Raw genomic sequence first — 20667 nt, forward strand, 5'->3', positions numbered from 1 at the left:
CGCCGTGCGGTGTCTCGGGAAGCGGGACTGGCTCAGGAGAGGGGCCGCGGGCTCCCCGCTTTCCTCAGCGCACCCCGGGGGACCCCGGGGGCAGGATGCCGGGGGACCCCGGGGGCAGGATGCGGGCGGATCGCGGCGGGCGGAGGCGAGGCGGGGAAAGGGGCTGCGCTCGCCCACCGCCCGGAGCCCGGCGCCCGGCGCAGGGTCGGGGAAGCGGCGGGGGGAGGAGGCGCGAGTCGGGGCCCGCCCCGTGACGTCCCGCCCACCGCGTCCCCTCCCCCCTCCCGCTGCGGGAAAAGTGGCCGCGGGCGCCGCCGCTCACTGGGGCCGGTCGGGCGCGGCGGCGGCGGCGGCGGGCGAGATGCGGGCGCGGCCGCTCTGGGCCGCGGTGCTGCTGCTGGGGGCGCTGGCGGGCACCGGCGTCGCAGGTGAGTGGGGCTCCCGCGCGGCGGGGACGCGGCTCCCCGCAGCGCCCCGCAGCTCCCGCGCCGCGCATCCCGCGGCCGCCCGCCGAGGTGGCGGCCCGGGAGCCTGGCGTCGGGGGCGGCCCCGAGTGCGCGGGGCCAGGCCGGCGTCGCCGGGGCCCGCAGCCGGGGACCTCCCCGCCCCGCCCCGCCCCGCGGTGCCGGCTGGAAGGCCGCCTCGGGCGGGTGCTCCGGGACCCCGGAGCCCTTGGCCGAGCCAGGCGCCTGCCCGGGCGTGGGGGCGCGGGTCCCGGGCCGCGCCTCGCAGGTGGTCTGGGGCTTGCGGAGGCGGGCACCGTGGGCACCGCGGGCACGGTGGGCACCGCGGGCACCGCGAGCCGCGGCCTCCCGGGCTGTCCCCGCGCGCGGCCGGGGGATGTGGCCGCAGCTGCTCGCTTGCGGGTGCGCGCGCGGGGTGCCAGCTCCTCGACGGTACTCGCCCTTTGCGCTGCACTTTCTCCCAAGTTTTTCTTTTCTTAGGCTTTTTCCTTGGTGGCTCCCCGGGGGAGCGGTTCGCAGGAGGGTGAGGGCTCTGACTCCTACTGTGTCCCCCGGTGGCAGCGGTGCCCTTACATCCGAAAAACCTCCCGTGTGTGCGAGGAGCCACACGAAGGGTCCCAGGAACTGGCTTGGATCCCTGGCTTTGTCTCTCCTGCTGCTGCACACGCTATGCCGAGGCAGTTGGCATTCAGCCCCATCGGTGCCGGGGAGGGGCAGAGGAGATTACAGCCCGGGATGCTGCCCCTGGTCCTTCCGGAGCCCCGTGACCTTCCCAGAGAGAGCTCTGGCTCCCGTTCCTCGGGGGCGTTCCTCTGCAGAGGGTGCACGACTCTACATGCATACACTTGTAATGAAAAAGAGTAGTACTCATTGTAAGGCAATTTAAATCCTGCAGAAGGTATTAAAAAAATCAAGATTTACTGATAAATCCATATCAAAGGTAGCTATTAAGAAATACTTTGACGACTGCCTTCAAGATCTTGTATGTGTGTAAGACATTATAAAGGACAAGGCAACAATATCTTTTAAAAATCGTTTTATTCAGTATGACTGACATACAAAAAACTGTGTGTGTTTAATGTATATGATTTGATGAGTTTGGATTCATATATACCCATGAAGCCATCACCAATCTATGAATGTCTTGGTGGAGGAGTTACAGATAATATATGGGGGGCTAAGTTGTTTTTGCTGAAGCTTCCCATGTGATAGATGCTCAATCAGGTCAGCGATGTCTTCATCCTATAGTCAGCAGCTTGATGACACAGTACTGAAATACAAATCTCCAGCATTGTGCCCTAAGGAGGTGTTAGAGACTCAGTTCAGATGCTATCTGATGTGGATGGGGCAGTGGAGCGGTCTCCTCCAAATGCCTGCTTCTGTGAACTCAAAACAATTGTTGCTTTCTTTTCACATCTACAGCTTTCTGAATGATTTCTGAGTCCAATCATTGTATTTTCTTATAGACTTAGAAGAAAGTAAAGTCACATAAGATAGAGCCTTGCATTATGGATTTCAATATTAGTGAGGATGAAGAATGTACTTGTTATTTTGGTGTGTCTCTCCCCCACCTCTCACTTGTAGTATTTTTGCTGCTCTGGATACAGAGTTGTGATGATCCATATAGGGTTCCACTGCATTAAAAAAAAAAAAAAAGGATTCCACTGCATTGACATACCTTAGTTTGCAGTATCCTTTGGGAGATCTGTTCACAGATTCATCATTATGATTGGGATGATTCCAGCTGTCGTGATGGGTTATACTGAGCTAGCCCTGGATGAGAAGCAGGTTGGAATAGTATTTAAGAGCTTGGGCTTTAGAGTTAGACCTCCAGAGTAAGAAAGCCCCCATAAGAGCGGTTTTGATTATATTTGGATCCTACTCAGGGTTGGGGGCTGGGTTGCAGATGTTGTCAGATTCCTGGGGGAGCAGGTGGAAGGATGAGAGTAGAAGAGGGGTGTTGGTACACAGAGTGTTGAAGGGACACAGAAAGAGCTGGGTGGTGGCACAGAGAAGCTGTCCCAGAATAGGAGAGTCTGGTATGGGTGGAAGAGAGGTTGTTTGAGAGTAGAGTTTTGGAATTTGTATACAAAGACAATCTTTTGGCTTCACCCAAGAGGTATTGGGTTTTGTGGCTTTCACATATATAAGCCTGTATTCTAACTTGACACCTAAGGGGTAACAAGTTTTATTTGCTGTCACCATCTAAACTGATTAGTTCTGAGCTGAAGTGCTAATTTCTTCTCCTGAGTTTATATCCTGGAAACTCTCTGAATGAAGCCCTCTGCCTGGAGAGACATGGCAGGAAGGCTTGTTGGCTGGGGAAGGGGACAGTTATGGTTTAAGCCAACCAGATGTGGGTTTAATTCTTGATTTTGTCTCTAATTGGTTGTGTGACCTTAGTCAAGTTACTTAATCTCTTAAAACCTCAGTTTCCTCATCTGTAAAGTATTCAATGATTGTGCTAATTAAATGAGATAAAGGCACAAAAAAAGCATTCGATAAATGGCATTTATTTTTGCCATTATTCTTGGTATTTACATATAGTGGAGATGAGCTATTACTGCTTAGTGCATGAGTGCAACTCAGGCTCCCAGAATGAGACCGATGGGGTCCCTTTTCCCACACCTATATGGCATTCCCCCATTGGTATTTTGGTATATCTCAGCCACTCTCACCCAACAAGAACCCACAGAAGAGACCAAGGATGAAGAGGCTCATACATTTGCTTTATCCACTAGAAAATCTGAAGTTCTGTCTCTGAGGAAAGAGGAAAGTAAAAGACGTTCACAAGATTTCAGGTTCTATGAGTAGAAGAACATGTCTATTTTGTTCGGTGTGCTAGGCCCAGTGCGGCATCTAGAGGTGATGTGCCTCATTGTAAGAAACCCAGTATTTGAATATCTGCATTCATTCACGGAGGATCCTCAAGGGTTTCATCTGAGCATTCTGGGGGAATTTTAGAATATAGCTGAGACCATGAATTCTTTGGGCATTTGGATCTCTGTGCTGTGGTGCCTTAGACCTCTGTTCTCAGGGGACCCTCTGTGGATTGTCTGCTTTTTTCTTCCTTTCCTGGGAGAAGACATACAGGGGAGAAGCATTCTCCTTTAACCTGCCTCTAAACTGTGTGTGGTAGAGGTCTCCTGGGGACAGCAGCATCAGATGGGGCCAGGAGGCAATAGTGAGGAGGGGGAGAATGCATATGACTCTGGAGTTTCCTAATAGAAACTCCCCACCCCACTCAGGATCTCTGGTTATCATCCCCTTCCAGCCCTACCAATCCTTCTTGCCTCTGTTGGCAGAAATAGCCAGGAAGCATGCCCACAGGAACCACAACTCATGAATCAGCAGACAGATAATTAACTGGGGGAGTGACAGAGCAGCTTCAGGGATAAACCACTTGGCCTGCCCCAGCCCCCTCTGCTGCCCACAGAGCTGGCCTGCTGCTTCACCCCATTGCCTTCCCTCCTTCCCTGAGCCCTGACCCTTCTGGAATGGAACGATCATTGTGCCTGAAGGAACTCAGGTCCTGAGTGGCAATGCAGATAAGGAGCAGGAAAGGGACACTGCCTGTCTCCCTGTGTAGACTGCAGACATTTATTTAAATGTGAAACTAACAACAACAACAACAACAAAAAATCTGCCTTTTTTCCCCATGTGCACAGTATCTCCAGGAACACTCTTTAAAATTAGGTTTATTGAGGTGTAATTAGCATGGAATAAAATCCATCCTTATTAGGTGTACAATTTTTTGAATTTTGATACGTTTAGTCAAGTAGCCATCACCACAATCAAGATACAGAATATTTCCATCATCTCAAAAGTTTCCCTTAAGCTCCTTTGCTATCAGTATCCTATCCCCACCTTGAGTTCCTGGCAGCCTCTGATCTGTTTCCTGTCCCTACAATTCTACCTTTTGTGGAATGTCATATAAAATGTCATGTAGTCTTTTAAGTCTGGCTTCTTTCACATAGCATGACACATTTGAGATTCACCCCTGTTGTGTGTGTATCTGGTAGCTAAGGCTACTCCATCTTCCTCGGGTGCTGAGACAGTTACCCTGAAAGCAGGTGGACTATGTCAGTTAAACCCAGATGCAACTTTCAATTTCTAAATTTTCTAATTGGATGAATGCATTTGGGCCATGTTATAAGCCATTAGACTTCCGAAACGCTAAGTAGTGATATCTTCAGGATATTGGGGAGGATTTTGCAGCAACCAGCACTTTTATTATTGGTCTGGAAAGCAGTGCATATTTTGTGGCCAAATACGGTATGTCACAATCCTTAGAGCCAGAAGCTGTTAAGTAAACCTGGGGCTATTCTATCTTTAAAAAAAATTGGTAGCATCTCTGAAAATACAAGTCTTCCTTCTGGTTTTCAGTCATGTTGCCACAAAAAGACTAGTCTCAGTCTTGCCAGCATTTCTTAGTTCAGTTGGCGAAGACATTCCAACATTTAAGGAGAGAATGAGGTGAACTTTTTTAAGACAGTCAAAAGCTGGAGAATAAAATGGCTGGTTCCCTCCCTTTTTTTCTGGTTACCCTTTAATTTTATTCTCCCATAATGTCCATTTTTTTTTATCAGATGGTGTGTTCAATTTAGATTTTCCTCCTTGTATATATATAATAATCGTCATGTGTGTCTGTATTCCTTTACCTAAACTTGTTATTGTTTTTAACTTACAAAACCTACTTCCTTTCATGCAGAGAAAAAACAGACCTCAGGTGTGAAAAGAGCTATGGGTCGGGAACTGAGAAATCTATTTTTGATTCCCACCTGTGCAGGCTTTTTCATCAGCTTGCTGGGTAACTTTGCACAAGCCATCTTCCCATTGGGCCTCAGGCACTAGGTGTCTCAGGGGCTGCAAAGTGGAAGGAGATGGAGGGGGAGTCTTTGGTTTGCACCTGTGCCTCCGCACCTTCAGGTGGAGAAGTTTTTCCTTTAACTAATTCATAACATGGAACTCCATGTAAAGATTTCTTTGGGGGTGGAGGGTGAGGAAAGGGAGGTCTTCAGTTAAAAACAGGCTCAAAAAACTTCTCAACCGAAGAATGCTCCAGAAGTTTAGCAAAAGGCACATCCAGTAGCCACTTTAAAAGTCCCTGTAGCCAACCTTAATCTCTTTGCTAAATAGGATTCTTGGATAGAGAAACTTGGGCCAATAAGATCCACCCATGGTTCCAAACCCTTGTTTTAGTCACAGCACGAGATAAACTCCTCTAGGTTAAACCTCTGCTGCCTTTGCTGGGGGCGGCCAGGCTTGACCACCTCTTCCAGATGGAGGGGAACATGGTGTCTCCGTTCTGGAACTTCTATAGGTTGAGAACAGACTGTCTCTCTCCTGGGAGGTTCCTGAAGGGAGTGGGCCAATGTTTATTCTGGAGTTCCCCCCGAACTGCAGATTCAAAGAGGCTATAGGGTTTTGATGCCACAGGTGCTCCGTGTTATAAGAAGCCAGGCATGCTCTGGGGAGTCTACAGTTATGTATGTATGTATGTTAATTAATTTAAAGGTTTTATTTACTTATTTGAGAGACAGAGAGAGAACACAAGCAGGAGGAGCTGCAGAGGGAAAGGGAGAAAGAGAAGCAGCCTCCCTGCTGAGCAGGGAACCTAATGCAGGACTCCATCGGAGCACCGTGGGGTTATGACCTGAGCCAAAGGCAGATGCTTAACTGGCTGAGCTAGCCAGGCACCCCTGGGGAGCCTGCACTTAGATGAATGCCAGTGTAGAAAGTGAGAGAGGACAGAGAACATTTAAAATCAGCTTTAATTTCCTTTTAGCTTATAAATGTAATTCAGCCTGTTGTATTAAAAAAAAAAAAAGAAGAAGAAGAAGCCAAGCAGCGTAGATACAGAATAATGCAGAAAGCGCCAAGTCCCTTGTAGTTTTGTCCTTAGAGATAACTGCTGTTAAGTTACTCCAGTTTTTTTTTTCCTATGTATGTGTCACCATAAACAGTTATTTATCCTGTTATTTCTCAAGTAGGATCACCCACAATAGGATCAATGTCACTCAATAATATATCTTAAGCATATCTTTATGTGAGTTTATATCTTTCCATTATTTATCGTACGAATTCTAGCCAGCAGGCATACTGTCATATGGAAGTAGCAGAATTTACTTAACTGGTTCCCTGTTGGCAGACAGTGGGATCATTCCCAATTATTTGCTACTACAGATAAAGCTGCGGGGGATGGCCTTGCTCATTGTTGGCCCCTTTGTTCAAGTGTTTTTACAGGCTCATTTTCTTGAACTAAAGCTTCTAGGTCAAAGGAAGTGAATATTTTACATTTAAATTTTAATAGGTTTTGCCAAATTGTCTTCTGGAATGGTGGGAGCAGTTTGCCTTCCTACTAGGATGGGGACGACAAAGACTTGCAGCAGCACCGTTACCTGCTGTCCATACCCACCAGACATGAACTGGAGGAGGAGAAGTAGCAGAACTAGAGTGCTGGATGCCAAGGAGGTCACCAACAGGGCACTGCTGGGCTGAGCCTCAAACAGAGCTTGGTACGGGCTTGCTTTTTCTCTCTACTGAGTGAGTCAGATGGGAGGTGGGGCCTGATAAAATTTTCCAGAGCTTGAGATGCATTTGCATCAAATCTCCACTAAGCTATTAGGAAGAAATGGACATTTGTGCATTGTGTGAGGGGTCTTGGCCTCTGCGATGCTGGACCTCCTAGAGCGTTAGTCACTGGTGATGGTTTCTGGCTGGAATATATACTTCCAGGGCTGGCAGCACTTCTAATCCAACACTGCTTTACAGAGAAGCAAAAAGGAGAGGCCCTGAGAGTCAAAATGATTTGCCCAAGATCATACAGCTAGTTTTGGGGCGTTGGTAGAGTCTAGCCCAGGGAGCTCTTGTCTCCTGGCCTGTGATTTCTTCAGCATATCCTATTAGAGGCAGAAGGCCCAGTGAATCTGATCCTGAGGCGGGGCTGTGGTGGGGATGTAGATGGGCATTCCTAATGCAGGAAGGAGTTAGAGTGAAGGTACACTGGAAGGAATCTAACACATTTACTGAGCATGCACTGCAGGTAGATAAAATTATCTCATTTAATCCTAGCACTGCATGAAGTATGTCCATATTTGGGAGCATGGGGAAAAGGAAGCAGTGATTTGGGGTCTCCCATACTTGGCTGATGTGGCTGCATTAGGCCTGTTAAATACTAGGGAGCAATTATGAGTCCTTGAATAAAGAATGAAAGAGTCATTGGACCTTAGAGCCCCAGGGAGATGAAAGGACCTGGCCAAGGTTACACAGCCAGCGGATGGCAAAAGTGCCTTTGGATCTGAAGTCTCTTGCCTATGGCTCTGCATGTCTTCCCCATCATGTCCACTGTTACGCAATAATAATGTTCATTGTTTTACCACTGCTGCCCTATGATGTTGCTCAGGGACTGAGTGTTAATTTTATATGACGACCATATGGAAGACAGGAGTCTGTCTGAAGATGGGCTTTCTGCAGTGTTCTGCACATGGCTCCCTAATTAACCCAGTTGGAGATGCTAACCAGGCATGATCCGGCTTCACTTACAAGGGCAGGGCCTACTGACTGAAGAGTCAGTGAAAGGGTATGGCCAGTGGTCAAAACATCTGAGCTTTGTCCAAGGCGATCCACTTGCTAGGGGGCAGAATCCGTCCTGTCTTTCTGCCATGCCCCACATGCCATCCATCAGTAAGGCCCTGGAACATATCTAGGTCTGACCACACTGTTAACCCTGCTACTCTCCCAATCCAAATCCCTGCCATCTGTTACCTGGATTATTGTAATAGCTTCCTAATTGGTCTCTTTCCATCTTGTTTCCCTAATGTCTGCCTTCCTTTGAGTGGCCAGGATGATATTTTCTATGCTCACCTCTGCTCAGACTCCTCTAGGGGCTTTCCATCACATAGAGAATGAAAGCCACATTCCCTACCGTGGTTATAGCTTCCTAGCATTCTGCTCCCTGACTGCTTCTCTAGCTGCTTCTCTGCCTCTTTCCTCCTCTCTCTCTCTCTTCCTGCTATTGCTTTAACAGACTGAGGTCCATCTAGCACTTGTCATGGATTCTTTCTAGAATGCTCATCCCCTAGATTTTCCCAAGACACACTCCTTCATATCATTTTGGAATGTCAACTCAGGCCTTTCTTTTTCATTTTTTCCTCTTTTTAAAAAAAAATTTTTTTTTTAAAAATTTGAGTACAGGTGATACATGTCACATTAGTTTCATGTGTACTACATAGTGATTCAGCATCTCTATACATTATGCTACGTTTACAAGTGTATCCATGGCCTGTCATCATGCAGCACTGTTACAATATCATCGACTATACTTCCTATGCTGTACCTTTTATTCCTATGACTTATTCATTGCATAACTGGAAGCCTGTATCTCCCACTCCCCTTCACGCATTTTGCCCATCCACTTACCCCTCTTCCCTCTGGCAAACATCAGTTTGTTCTCAGTATTTATAGGTCTGTTTCTGCTTATTATTTGTTCATTAATTTGTTTTGTTTTTTTTAGAGCCCATATATGAGTGCAATCATATGGTATTTGTTTTTCTTAGCCTAACTTACCTCACTTAGCATAATATTCTCTGGGTCCGTCCATGTTATTGCAAAAAATGGCAAGATCTCATCCTTTCTTATGGCTGTGCAATATTCCAGTGAGTGCGCGCGTGTGTATTACATCTTTATCCACTGATCTATTGATGGACGCTTAGGATGCTTCCATATCTTGGCTATTGTAAATAACACTGCAATAAGCATACAGGTGCATATATCTTTTTTGAATTAGTGTTTTTGTTTTGTTTGAGTAAATAGTAGTAGAATTATTGGGTCATGTGGTGTTTCTGTTTTTAATTTTTTTGAGAACCCTCTTACTGTTTTCCACAGTGGCTGCACCAATTTACATCAACACCAACATGCAGGAGCATTCCTTTTCCTCCACATCCTGCCCAATAACTATTATTCCTTGTCTTTTCAATTTTAGCCATTCTGAAAGGTGTGAGATGATATTTCATTGTGGTTTTGATTTGCATTTCCCTCATAATGAGGGAAATTGTGATGTTGAGTATCTTTTCCTGTGTCTGATGGCCATATATATGTCTTCTTTGGAAAAATGTCTATTCAGGTCCAGAGAGGCCTTTTTTTATTTTAAAGATTTTATTTATTTATTCATTCTTTTTTTTTTAACTTTTTATTTATTTATTTATTTATTTATTTATTTATTTATTTATGATAGTCACAGAGAGAGAGAGAGAGAGGCAGAGACACAGGCAGAGGGAGAAGCAGGCTCCATGCACCGAGAGCCAGACGTGGGACTCGATCCCGGGTCTCAGGATCGGGCCCTGGGCTGAAGGTGGTGCTGAACCGCTGAGCCACCCCCAGAGAGGCCTTTCTTGACTACTTTTTAATTTTTTATTTATTTATGATAGTCACAGAGAGAGGGAGAGAGAGAGAGAGAGAGAGAGGCAGAGACATAGGCAGAGGGAGAAGCAGGCTCCATGCACTGGGAGCCCGACGTGGGATTTGATCCCGGGTCTCCAGGATCGCGCCCTGGGCCAAAGGCAGGCGCTAAACCGCTGCGCCACCCAGGGATCCTGGCTGCTTTCTTTATAAGGGACTACTTCCTCTCATTGATGCTATTCTTCTTTGGTTTCCTTTTTTTAAGGTTTTTTTTGTTTTGTTTTGTTTTGTTTTTTTAAATTTGAGAGAGAGAACAGATACAGAGGGAGAGGGAGATGCAGACACCCTGCTGAGTAGAGAACCCAATGCAGGACTCAATTCCCAGGACCCTGCAATCATAACCCCAGCTAAAGGCAGATGCTTAACTGACTGAGACACCCAGACTGCCCACTCTGTTTTTTTTTTTTAAAAAACCATTTGCCTGTGTTTGAAATTACACTTTGTTGTGTATGTTTTTGTTTCCATTTTCTCACTATAATTTAAGCTCCGTATGAGTGGGGGGCTTGTTTTGTTCGACAGTGTCTTCAGTGCCTAGGAGAGTGCCAGGCACAGTAGGTGCTCAATGAATATTGGTTGAATAAATGAATGACGGAATGCCAACATCACTGATGTATATTAGTAGAAAAGTATAAAGCCAAAGGACCCACTTTCCCATTATCTACAGATGGATTAACCATGGCAGTTTTAATTCCAGGATGGCTTTTTCTCTATTATGCAAAGTATTTCAAGGCAGTGTTCCTCAAAATGGTGTCATATATGCTATGGAAGTGCAAATCCATTTTGTATTAGCTTCCTAGGGCTGCAACAACTGTGTGGCTTACGGCAATGGAAATTTATTTTCTCTGAAGGCTAGAAATCTGAAGTCAAGGTGTCAGTAGGACCATGCTTTCTCTGAGGCTCTGGGTAGAATCTTCCTCTGCCACTTCCTATCTCCTAGTGGAGGTCTGGTACTCTGGCATTCTTTGCCTTCCAGTTGGGTTACTCTGATCACATGACATTTTCTTTGTGTCTGTTTTCACATGGTATTTTCCCCTTACAAGGACATCAGTCATATTGGGTTAGGGCCTCCCCTAATGACTTTATCTTGATTATATATGCAAAGACCTTTATTTCCAAATAAGGTAATAGTCATCAGTACTAAGGGTGAGGACTTTAGTGTATCTTTTTTGGGCCCACAGAATTCAATCCATAATGCATTTTAATATTGGTAGAGGCAAATTATACACAATTGTCTTCTGATGTTACATATCATGCACTTAAAACAACTTAAAAAAAAATCTTTGAAATTAGGATGCATTCTACATCCATGATCTTAGATATGGTGAAATGTAGTTTGGATTGCTTGCCATTTTGAGTAATGCTTACTGGAGCTTTATACTTAGAGGTATGTATTAGCTCGGACACCACTTTTCCTGTTTCCCCTTCTTTAGATTACTGAGCTGCTCTACACGTGATGAAAGAAGAACAAAAATAAAATAAATTTTCTCAGCAGCTTGCTCTGGAGAAACCAGTTGTGAATCCATATGGCAGTTAGCATGAGATGTTTTGTTCTTGGATGACTCACTCAGCCAGGTGACTGCAATGGAGGCTCAGGCATTGCCTGAATCACCCAGTATCCCCATGGGCCTAATTGGGAAGTGACCAGCCAAAGGTCAGTGGCAGGGCTGGGGACCTAGGCCAGAACTCCTCTCTGGCAGAAAGTAAGATAGTCCATAGCATATGCAGCATGGATCATCCTTTCTCCCCACTAAACACCTCTCCATTTGACTTAACCCTCTCCTGAAGTTCCCTGGCCTCACTAGGGTGGCCTGTTCCTGCAGTCTAACATCCTGTCTCATTGGACAGCATGTCCTCAAAATAGCTCTCATTGACGCATTATGACTTCCACTTGTTCCAGCTCTCTTCCTTGTTCCCTTTTTTCTCCATTTTTTCCCCCATCCTTTGTCTCTCTTCTGGTTCTGTGAATTAGGCTGTTGTGCCAAACCACAGCCTTTCCTTCTACTGCTTTCCAGGCAACTGTGTTGGCGGTCTTGTCTTTTTGAATTGGTCTCCTCTTCTTGGTCAGCCCTCCCAGACTGGATTTTTTTTTTTTCTAAGATTTTATTTATTTTTCATGAGAGAGACAGAGAGAGGCAGAGACATAGGCAGAGGGAGAAGCAGACTCCCTACTGGGAGTGCAATGTGGGACTCCATCCCAGGACCCTGGGATAATGACCTGAGCCAAAGGGAGACACTCCACCACTGAGTCACCCAGGTGCCCCCAGATTGGATTTTTGAACACTAATATTCCTGACTCCATTTAGAGAAGTGAGATCTGACAACTGATCATTTTATCCTAGTCTAGTGCTTCCTGGCTTCACTGCCCCATTCAGGGCATGCTCAACTATATGTATTATGTCCTGACAATGTAGTGAGTTCCGAGAAAAAAGAAGAAAGTAAAACATTCACCTGCCTTAAACAGCTCGGGACTCAGGATAAAAACAGGGAGGACAAAACCAATAGCATCTAGAGCAGCAGCCGCCTACCGTGAGCCCTTCCTGTATACTAGCCTGTGGTGCTCAGAGTTTGACAGGGATTGATTCATTGAATCCTTACAGCCACCCATGAGAACAAGGGACAATTCGCCTTGTTTCCTGGCTTTAGCTAAACTGTCAGAGGGAATGGGTGTTGGGGGTTGCTAATTCTTTTCAATGATAAAGTTCTGAAGGGGATCACCACTTCTCTAGCAGGGCTGAGTCTGGGCCTTTGAGACTGAGCAGGAACGGAGCCTTATAAATGACTGGAAGGGATTCCTGGGTGGCGCAGCGGTTTGGCGCCTGCCTTTGGCCCGGGGTGCAATCCTGGAGACCCAGGATCGAATCCCAGGTCGGGCTCCCTGCATGGAACCTGCTTCTCCCTCTGTGTCTCTGCCTCTGTCTCTCTCTGTGTGACTATCATGAATAAATAAATAAAATCTTTAAAAAAAAAAAAAAAAGACTGGAAAAGGAGGCCCAAACTCCTTCCACATGTTCAGGAGGGAGGGGTGGCCTCAGAGCTGCAGCTCATTGAATCGGCATGGCCCAGGCAGAGAGACTTCTGATGAGTCAGTCACTTTTAGCCACTGCAATCCAGGGAACCTGCCCTTGGTGGCAGGTCTTGGTGGGGGGTATATTGTTGGGGGATCATTGGTTCTCACGAAATCAACCTGTGATTCACTGACAGAGGCCGTAAAGGGAACTGGCTGACATGACTCCCCAGGCATGACTTCCTAAAGAACAAATCCCAGCAGCTTGTCTCATCCTCTGGGGTCAGGGTCCGCCCATTCACTGGGAGGGGGCCTGCTGTTATTTATTTCCCATCTGGCAAGGCTTTCTATTGTGGCTACAAGTCAAGGACTCATAGACAAATAAATGCTAATTTGAGAATGAATGGATGGAAAAATGGACAGGCTGGGATAAAAGTTGGCAAAAATAATTTGATGTGCCCATACCTCCCATGATCCTCTCTTCTCACTCTTCCCCAAGGTTTCCTCATGCTTCTGCTCCCTCCCCACCCTAGTGAAAATCGAACTACCCCCTGGATGCCAATTCCCATGGAAACCTCAAGGAGGGAGGCAAAGACCTAAAATAGTTCAGGCTATGCTCCTCTCAGAGCTCTTCCAGTAAGGCAGTAAGAGGGGCTGTGCTCACATCTGTCTGGGAAAAGAGCCACTGTGAGCTGAGACGTGGCCAGGCAGCCCTTGTGGAGGGAGGCCTCCTGGTTGCATCGTGGGATCTGAACCATGAGGCCTTCTGAAGCCCAGAGCTCTGGGAAGACCAGCTACCTTTCTTCCATTATAGATAGACAGGGCATGGCTGAAGGTTGCCCCAGCTCAGAGGTGGCCTTGGAACCTTAGGGCCAGGCCAGGAACCACTGCCATAATTCCTACTTCACAGACCTCGTGCTTGATGGGTAAGGGGCAGTCACGTCAGAGGCTGGGGCCCAGGGATTATTCTTGGGCTGGTAGCAGCACCCCATTTACAGAACCGTGGAGTTGGGAAGGGCCTTTGAAGTTAGAGTCAAGCTCTGAGGAAGTCTGGGGCTTCCAGGATTCCACAGAAAATTCTTGTGTTTTTAGGAAAACAATGAAAGTTTAAATTGTCAGAGGAACTGTTTCAACCAATTTGCATGTTCTATATCGGAATTCCTTGCATAATTTGGAGCTCAGTTGTTTAAAAAACAAAACAAAACAAAACAGACCTAGTCCAATACTTCTCCATTTGCTCCAGTATACATTTATGGAGCATTTGCTTTGAGCAAGGCCTGGGGCTGGGCTGGGCAGGGCAGACCTTGAGGGGCTTAAAATCTATTGGATGGCAGTGTTGTTAAGACAGATGAGTAATTGTAATATGTTAGGGATAGTCTGTGAAGAAACAGGCTGAGAGGAGTTAAATGACTGCCTAAGGCCACCTTTTTTTTTTTTTAATTTTTTATTTATTTATGATAGTCACAGAGAGAGAGAGAGAGAGAGAGAGAGAGGCAGAGAGAGAAGCAGGCTCCATGCACCGGGAGCCCGATGTGGGATTCGATCCCGGGTCTCCAGGATCGCACCCTGGGCCAAAGGCAGGCGCCAAACCACTGCGCCACCCAGGGATCCCTGCCTAAGGCCACCTTAGTAGTGGTGACTCAGATCTGCGGTCTATACACTTCAGATGGATCTCTCTGCCCTCCAGTGAGACCCTAGAGGAGATGGATATCGTTAAAATGTAATGTTTAAAGAGTTTAAAGTATGTTTACCATACAAACATAACATGAATATGTGTTAAAAATTTTATTCAACTAAATTAATGAGGGAAGCAGTAAGTTATTAAGATTAGTTTCAAAGAAAATTCAGGGAAGGGAGGGGCGCCTGGCTGGTTCAGTCAGTAGAGCGTGCGACTCTTGATTTTGGGGTTTGAAGTTCAAACTCCACATTGGGTGTAGAGATTATTTTTTAAAATCTTTAGAAAACTCAGGGTTTATAGTTGGTCAGTCAGAGGAACGTTTAAATCAATTATCTGACAGTTTCGAAATTAGTTAATGTTCTACAAGGCAATAAACCCTAACCTTCAGAGGGTTACCTTTGATACCAGACAGATTTTTTAAAATTTAATTTAATTTTATTTATTTATGATAGGCACACAGTGAGAGAGAGAGAGAGAGGCAGAGACACAGGCAGAGGGAGAAGCAGGCTCCATGCACCGGGAGCCTGACGTGGGATTCGATCCCGAGTCTCCAGGATCGCGCCCTGGGCCAAAGGCAGGCGCTAAACCACTGCGCCACCCAGGGATCCCAATACCAGACAGATTATTTGCAGTGCTGTTGGAGAAGAATCATATATACTGTTCTCATCAAGAATTATTTCCATTGTAACTGGTTTTCTACAAGTTAACCTCTATCCTTATGGAGTTTTAAAATATCCTAATCACTAGAAGTCAAACAAAGGTATATACCCCAAGAAAATCAGGTAATCCCTAAGTATGGTGGGTCTACTTGTCAACACCCTGCATTGAAAGGACATCCAGTATTTCCTTGCCTATTTCCAAATCTCGGATAATTTTTTTTGACAGTACTGTGTTGTGTGTGTGTGTGTGTGTGTGTGTGTGTGTGTGTGCGCATGCATTTTCTGGGTATGTTTTGTCTGGATGTTGGAAGGGAGTTTAGGCACACTGTAATAAAATGGACTGAGACATTCAGCTTGGTGAGAGGTTTTAGGGGCACTGGAAAAACATACCACTGATCAGGTTGATTTCCCTAAAAATGGCTTTGCTGGTCTTCCCAGATGCGGGCAAGGGACCACTTTAGAAAATGGGATGGAGGACCTGGGTCACAGAGGGGAATGTATCTTCCTCAGGCTGAGAGACCTTTATATTGGAAAAGACCCTCCTGGGGGCATTGCGGAAAGCAGAGGTTTACCTGGCTAAGCCTAAGAAGGCTGAGCTAGGGGAAGCAGGGAGGGGGAGAACTTCTAAGTAAATGCCTGAAGTTTGCTTCTTGGCTAGGCTTCCCTGGTTTATTTTGGTCCTTCTGCTTGTCTCTGCTTTTCCCTCTAGCTTTTTCTCTGTCTTTTGACAGTGTGAAGACTGTTCACATTTGAATGACATTTTGTAGGGCACCACATGCTTCTCTTTTACCTCACTGAATACTTTGCACAAATCCTGTGAGATAGATATTACCATTTCATAAAGGTTAGCTGAGTTGCTCAAAGTCATGACATGGCTAGTAAAAAAGAGCACTCAGGATTCAAATATCTTCCAGGACTTCCAACTCCGATCCATGTTACACCCTCCAGCTTATCTCACTAAGCCTTTTCTGACATTTCTGGAGCTTTCCCTGGACCAGTCTACACCTTGACCCAAAGATATACGTATTGGGACGCTTGAGAAGGTTTCGGAAGCTTTGCTTTGTCCTGGCAGGCCAGTGGAACGTTCCTATGGCCATCCGCACTCCTGCCCCCCACCATACATAGGCTATGTGTTAATGTTAGCGCATCAGGGCTTTGGATTCCAGAGTAGGGGCTGTGAATTGATCACTAGAATAATTGGAGAGAGGGCACATTACATTGCCCTGGGCCTCAGATTTAGCTATGCACCATGTAGGTGTCAAACCAGGTATTAATTAAAGCCTCTCCATCAGTTATGATCTGATAGTTTGGCCCAGGTTTCAGTCTTGATCCAGCACTTGTCATCACTGGGGCCTCATCAATGAGGGTGGTGATGCGTTTCCTCCGACCTTTCTCATTCTTTCCTCCTTACTGCACAGCCTGTGGTTGGTGAATGTCTATGGTATGGTCAGACCTGCTGTGTGCATCTGAGAGCTATAAATCTGGGTGACTGGGGAAGTTGGAATGGTTGTAGGAGGTCAGCTACACTGTCAGGCCAGGTTGGGTGCTAATGCCTTTGTCTCTGTTGCAGTGTCCAACATCTGTACCACACGAGGTGTCCGCTCCTGCCAGCAATGTCTAGCTGTGAGTCCTGTGTGTGCCTGGTGCTCAGATGAGGTAAGGAGAAGACATGTGACCTTGGTTCTTCCCCAGGCTTGGCTGCTTTCATGCAGGAATGGATCCAGAGGGGCATCTCCTCCCTGCTAAATACACAAGCCCCTTGTCCCTCCAGAGCAAAGCCAGGGTGAAGCCTTCCTGTTGATGGAAGTCGAAGTGAGCTGTCATGGGGTTGTGGCCTGGAGTGCCACCCGTATTGGGCTGTGTGACACTTACTTAGCTTGAACCAGTTTGGTTAGATCCCTGGTCTCACTGTAGCCATTGTCCCTCTTTACCACACTTTGCTTGCTTTTTGTTGGGGGTAGAGCACCCCAGGGTGTCAGGTATCAGAGAGGCAGAAGAAGGTTTTTAGTATAGAAGGGATGCTGGCTTACAAACATCTCAGAGTTTTAAAAAGGCAAATGAAAGAGAAATCTTGCACTTCCATGGGGGATGGGTACTGTTCTGTCAGAGTATCTTTTCTCTTGTGAAGTCCAGACCCCCAAAGCCTTTACCTTTTCCTCTCTCTTTCTCTTATTTTCTTCCTTCCTTTCCCTCCCTTAGGTGTCAATGAGACAAGGTGCTGGGCCAATTTGGTGAGGATAGGAGGGTGACAGGAAAGGTTTAGCTGTGTCTAGGCAGAGGGTTTGTTGTGTCTGGGGCCCTAGGGAATGAGTGTGTCTGAGGGAATTGCTGTGTTTGTGGCTGGGACAGGAATTTGGAGCTATGAGGGCTGGGGGTGGTGAGTGTAGCTGGAGTGATTCCAGTGATTACAGAGTCTGAGGCTGAGTCATTGGTCTGCCCTCCCTGCCCCCCCAGGTGGTTACCTGAACTTCCAGCCACCTGAGGCCACCTCTCTGTCATAAAAGCACGTCTCTGCCCTCTGCAGTTTTATGACTGCTCAACTACTCAACTGCTTGAATCAGGCCTCCTCATTCTCTTTGCTTCTCTTCCCAATCTGCTGAGTTTCCTAAAAAGGCAACCTTCCTGGCAGGCTGGTGGGGTGTGAGGAGGGGGGAGGGAGTGGGAGCTGGGAGGCTGTGTTTACCCCTAGACAGGAGGATTGCCAGAGCTGCAGAGGCCAGCCCAACACACTGCTTTGCCTCTGTACAGTTCAGCACGGGAACTCCTTCCAGAGGCAGCTGCCCAACATCTGGGCCACATTGACTTCATTTAGCAAATGAAACATTCCCTGGGGCTGGGAGTGAGGGGTGGGGAGGGGGTGGGTGAATCCATCCCCTCCACCCCCACAGGTTCTCCACCCCTCTGGGCTGAGCTGGCCACTCAAGTGTGATGTGGCCTCCTCCCTTCTCATTTGCCATATCTTCCTTCCCTTGGTTGCCATCATAATATTATTAAGCTGCTTTTGTAAGGAAGTTGGAATTCTGCAACTACATCCTGGAAGAAGGGAGAGCTTCTTGGATTCAATGGCCTGAAGCTGGCTAGAGCAGATGGGTTAACCAGGGGAGAAGCCCTAGTGCCACTCAAAGGATGCTCCCCATTCCTTTTCTCTCCTTTTCCACCCAAAGTGAACAGAAAGTGCAGGCAAATGTGACTAAGAGGAGTCTGGGGAAAAAGAAAACTTATACTTGGAGTGTCTGTCCCCCCTTTTGATCTGCATAGGGACAAGCCCTGTAGCTGAGGTATGCTGAGGCCTAACCAGACAAAGCCCATAGGTCATGTGACCAGATTTTGGAGAGTCAAGTGCAGAATATTTGTGGATGACTATGGTGAATGGTGTCCCCTGAGGCAGACCAGGGGAGGACATGGCGAGAAGGTGCAGGGTAGGATCAAAGCATAAGTTAGGGATGGTGGTGGTGGTGGTGGGGGGGGAGTCAGAGAGGAAATGAGTGCATCATGAACCAAAAAATACTGATGAGTGGAAGTAGAGGCCCAATAATATATTCTCTGGAAGAGCGGAATATAAACAGGAAAGTGGGTGAAGCCAAGGGTTTAGTGAATGACTACAGCTATCTCTGGGAAAGGAGGAGGAGGGGAAGAGAGATAGCAGAGGAGCCCGGTGTGAGGCAAAGTGTGTCAGCCAGCCTCCTCCAGGGAGGAGTGGGAGATGGGAATCCCAGGCTCTAACCTGAACTTGACTGCTCGTGTTTTTTTTTTTTTTTTTTCCCTGAGGGTTTCCCCTGCACAGGCCAAGTTTAACCACTGAAAGTGTCTTGGCTATTGACTTAAAAAACCAGAAGTGAACCGTCTGGGCCATTTTGTATGTGACTTGTTGAATAATTGACCCTAGAGGGCCCTCTACTTCTGCCTCCCTTACCTTGGCAGTTGCAGGCAGGGGTTGGCAGTGCCTGGAAAAACAACTGGTTGGGCTCAGCTTTCCCGTGGTCCTAGAGGACAGCAGCTCTGGGTGTGTATAGCAAGTGCTTGGCTGGGTCATAGGAAAACATAGCCAAAGTGGATGAGTGCAGAGTTTGGGGCCATCTGCATAGGGTGTGTTCTTGGGGGGGGTTGCATACTGATATGGGTGGGGGTGGTGTGCTGCCTCTTGGCTGTGAATATCGCCAAGAGGCTAAGATCACGCAGAGATTCAACTCATGGTCTCGGCTTCACTGGTGCCATGTTGGAATCTAGAACCTTTCAAACTTGCTTGGTTGTAAGAGTCACTTGGGATTGTTTGTTCAATATAAAGGTTCCCAGGTCAGATCCTGGACCTTTTGCATTGGAATGGGTTGTTATGATAGCAGGTTTGGCAAACCTTACTGATCAAAGGGGCTGATCTGGGATCATGGTAGGCAGAGGTGGAGTTAAGGCAGCCAGATAAAATATAGGACGTCCGGTTAAATTTGAATTAAACAACAAATTGTTTTTAATATAAGTATGTCCCAAATATTTGCTAAATTTGGCAATTCTAAGATGGAGGGAAATACTAGGAATTCTTACATAGTCCTGAGTACACATCAGAAGATGGACCAGCTCACACTCAGCCTGACAGCCAAGGATGAATAAAGAAGAATGAGTTTGGGTCTAGCCAAATAGACTCTAGTAGGAGTACATATTTTCTTCTCTGCATCTGTAGGGGACACGTATGGGGCCATTATTTAATTCATTTTTAGTCACAGCATAATTTTGTTCTTACTTGTCTTTCTAATTTTTTTCAACATCCAGAGTTTAAATATTTATCTTGAGAGTTTTGCTCAACTTGTTGTAAAAATAAAAGTATAATATTTAAAGTGCTCCCCCCAAACAGTGGGGTATGGATACCAATAGCTATTAATCAAAGTGCTTTTCTTTTCCTCTGCTTCTCTATATGCTCAAGTGATTTCTTGTTCTCACTGAAACAATCAAGAAAACAACGTTAATTTATTTCAGTTGGAGGCATTTGGTAGTTCTCTGGGAGAAAAAATAAGTAGCAGGGCCTATTGTCCCTTGTCTTCCAAGAAAAGAGTATACAATAATAGTAGTAATTTTAATGGTAATAGTAGAAAAAGCCACCTTCTATCTGTATTTTTTTTCTTTTTTTTTCTATCTGTATTTATCATATAAATGCAATGATATGATATATGCCATCATATCATATGACATCATATCATATCATATCAAAAGGATTTGAATATGTTTGACTTATATTGAGATTTTTCATATTTTGAAAGAATTTCATGTTCACAGTCTTATTTGATCCCCTGCTGAAGTCTATGAGATAGGTAGGTAGGATAATGACAGTTTTTCGTGCTTTATTTTCCCAATTTCCAAAATGGGATGAATGGAGAATGGGATTAATAGCGTGCATCACCCTCCCAGGAGAGGGAG

The 20667-nt window shown here is 46.3% G+C and overlaps 1 protein-coding gene across 2 annotated transcripts in view; it reads left to right on the forward strand.

Annotated features, from left to right (window-relative positions):
* The first annotated feature begins 297 nt into the window (after positions 1-297).
* The window catches only part of ITGB3 (integrin subunit beta 3), a 53448-nt gene continuing 33078 nt past the window's right edge, over positions 298-20667 (forward strand). Inside the window, exons 1-3 of one of the 2 annotated variants that reach the window (XM_041726594.1) lie at positions 320-428; positions 6778-6982; positions 16835-16920. In XM_041726594.1, coding sequence (XP_041582528.1) covers positions 6928-6982; positions 16835-16920 — 141 coding nt within the window. In that variant the 5' untranslated portion in view covers positions 320-428; positions 6778-6927. Of the gene's footprint in view, positions 429-6777; positions 6983-16834; positions 16921-20667 lie in introns of both variants that reach the window. The other variant, XM_041726593.1, reaches the window with a different exon arrangement.

The sequence above is a fragment of the Vulpes lagopus genome, chromosome 12, assembly GCF_018345385.1.
Source record: "Vulpes lagopus strain Blue_001 chromosome 12, ASM1834538v1, whole genome shotgun sequence".
NCBI classification, from domain to species: domain Eukaryota; kingdom Metazoa; phylum Chordata; class Mammalia; order Carnivora; family Canidae; genus Vulpes; species Vulpes lagopus.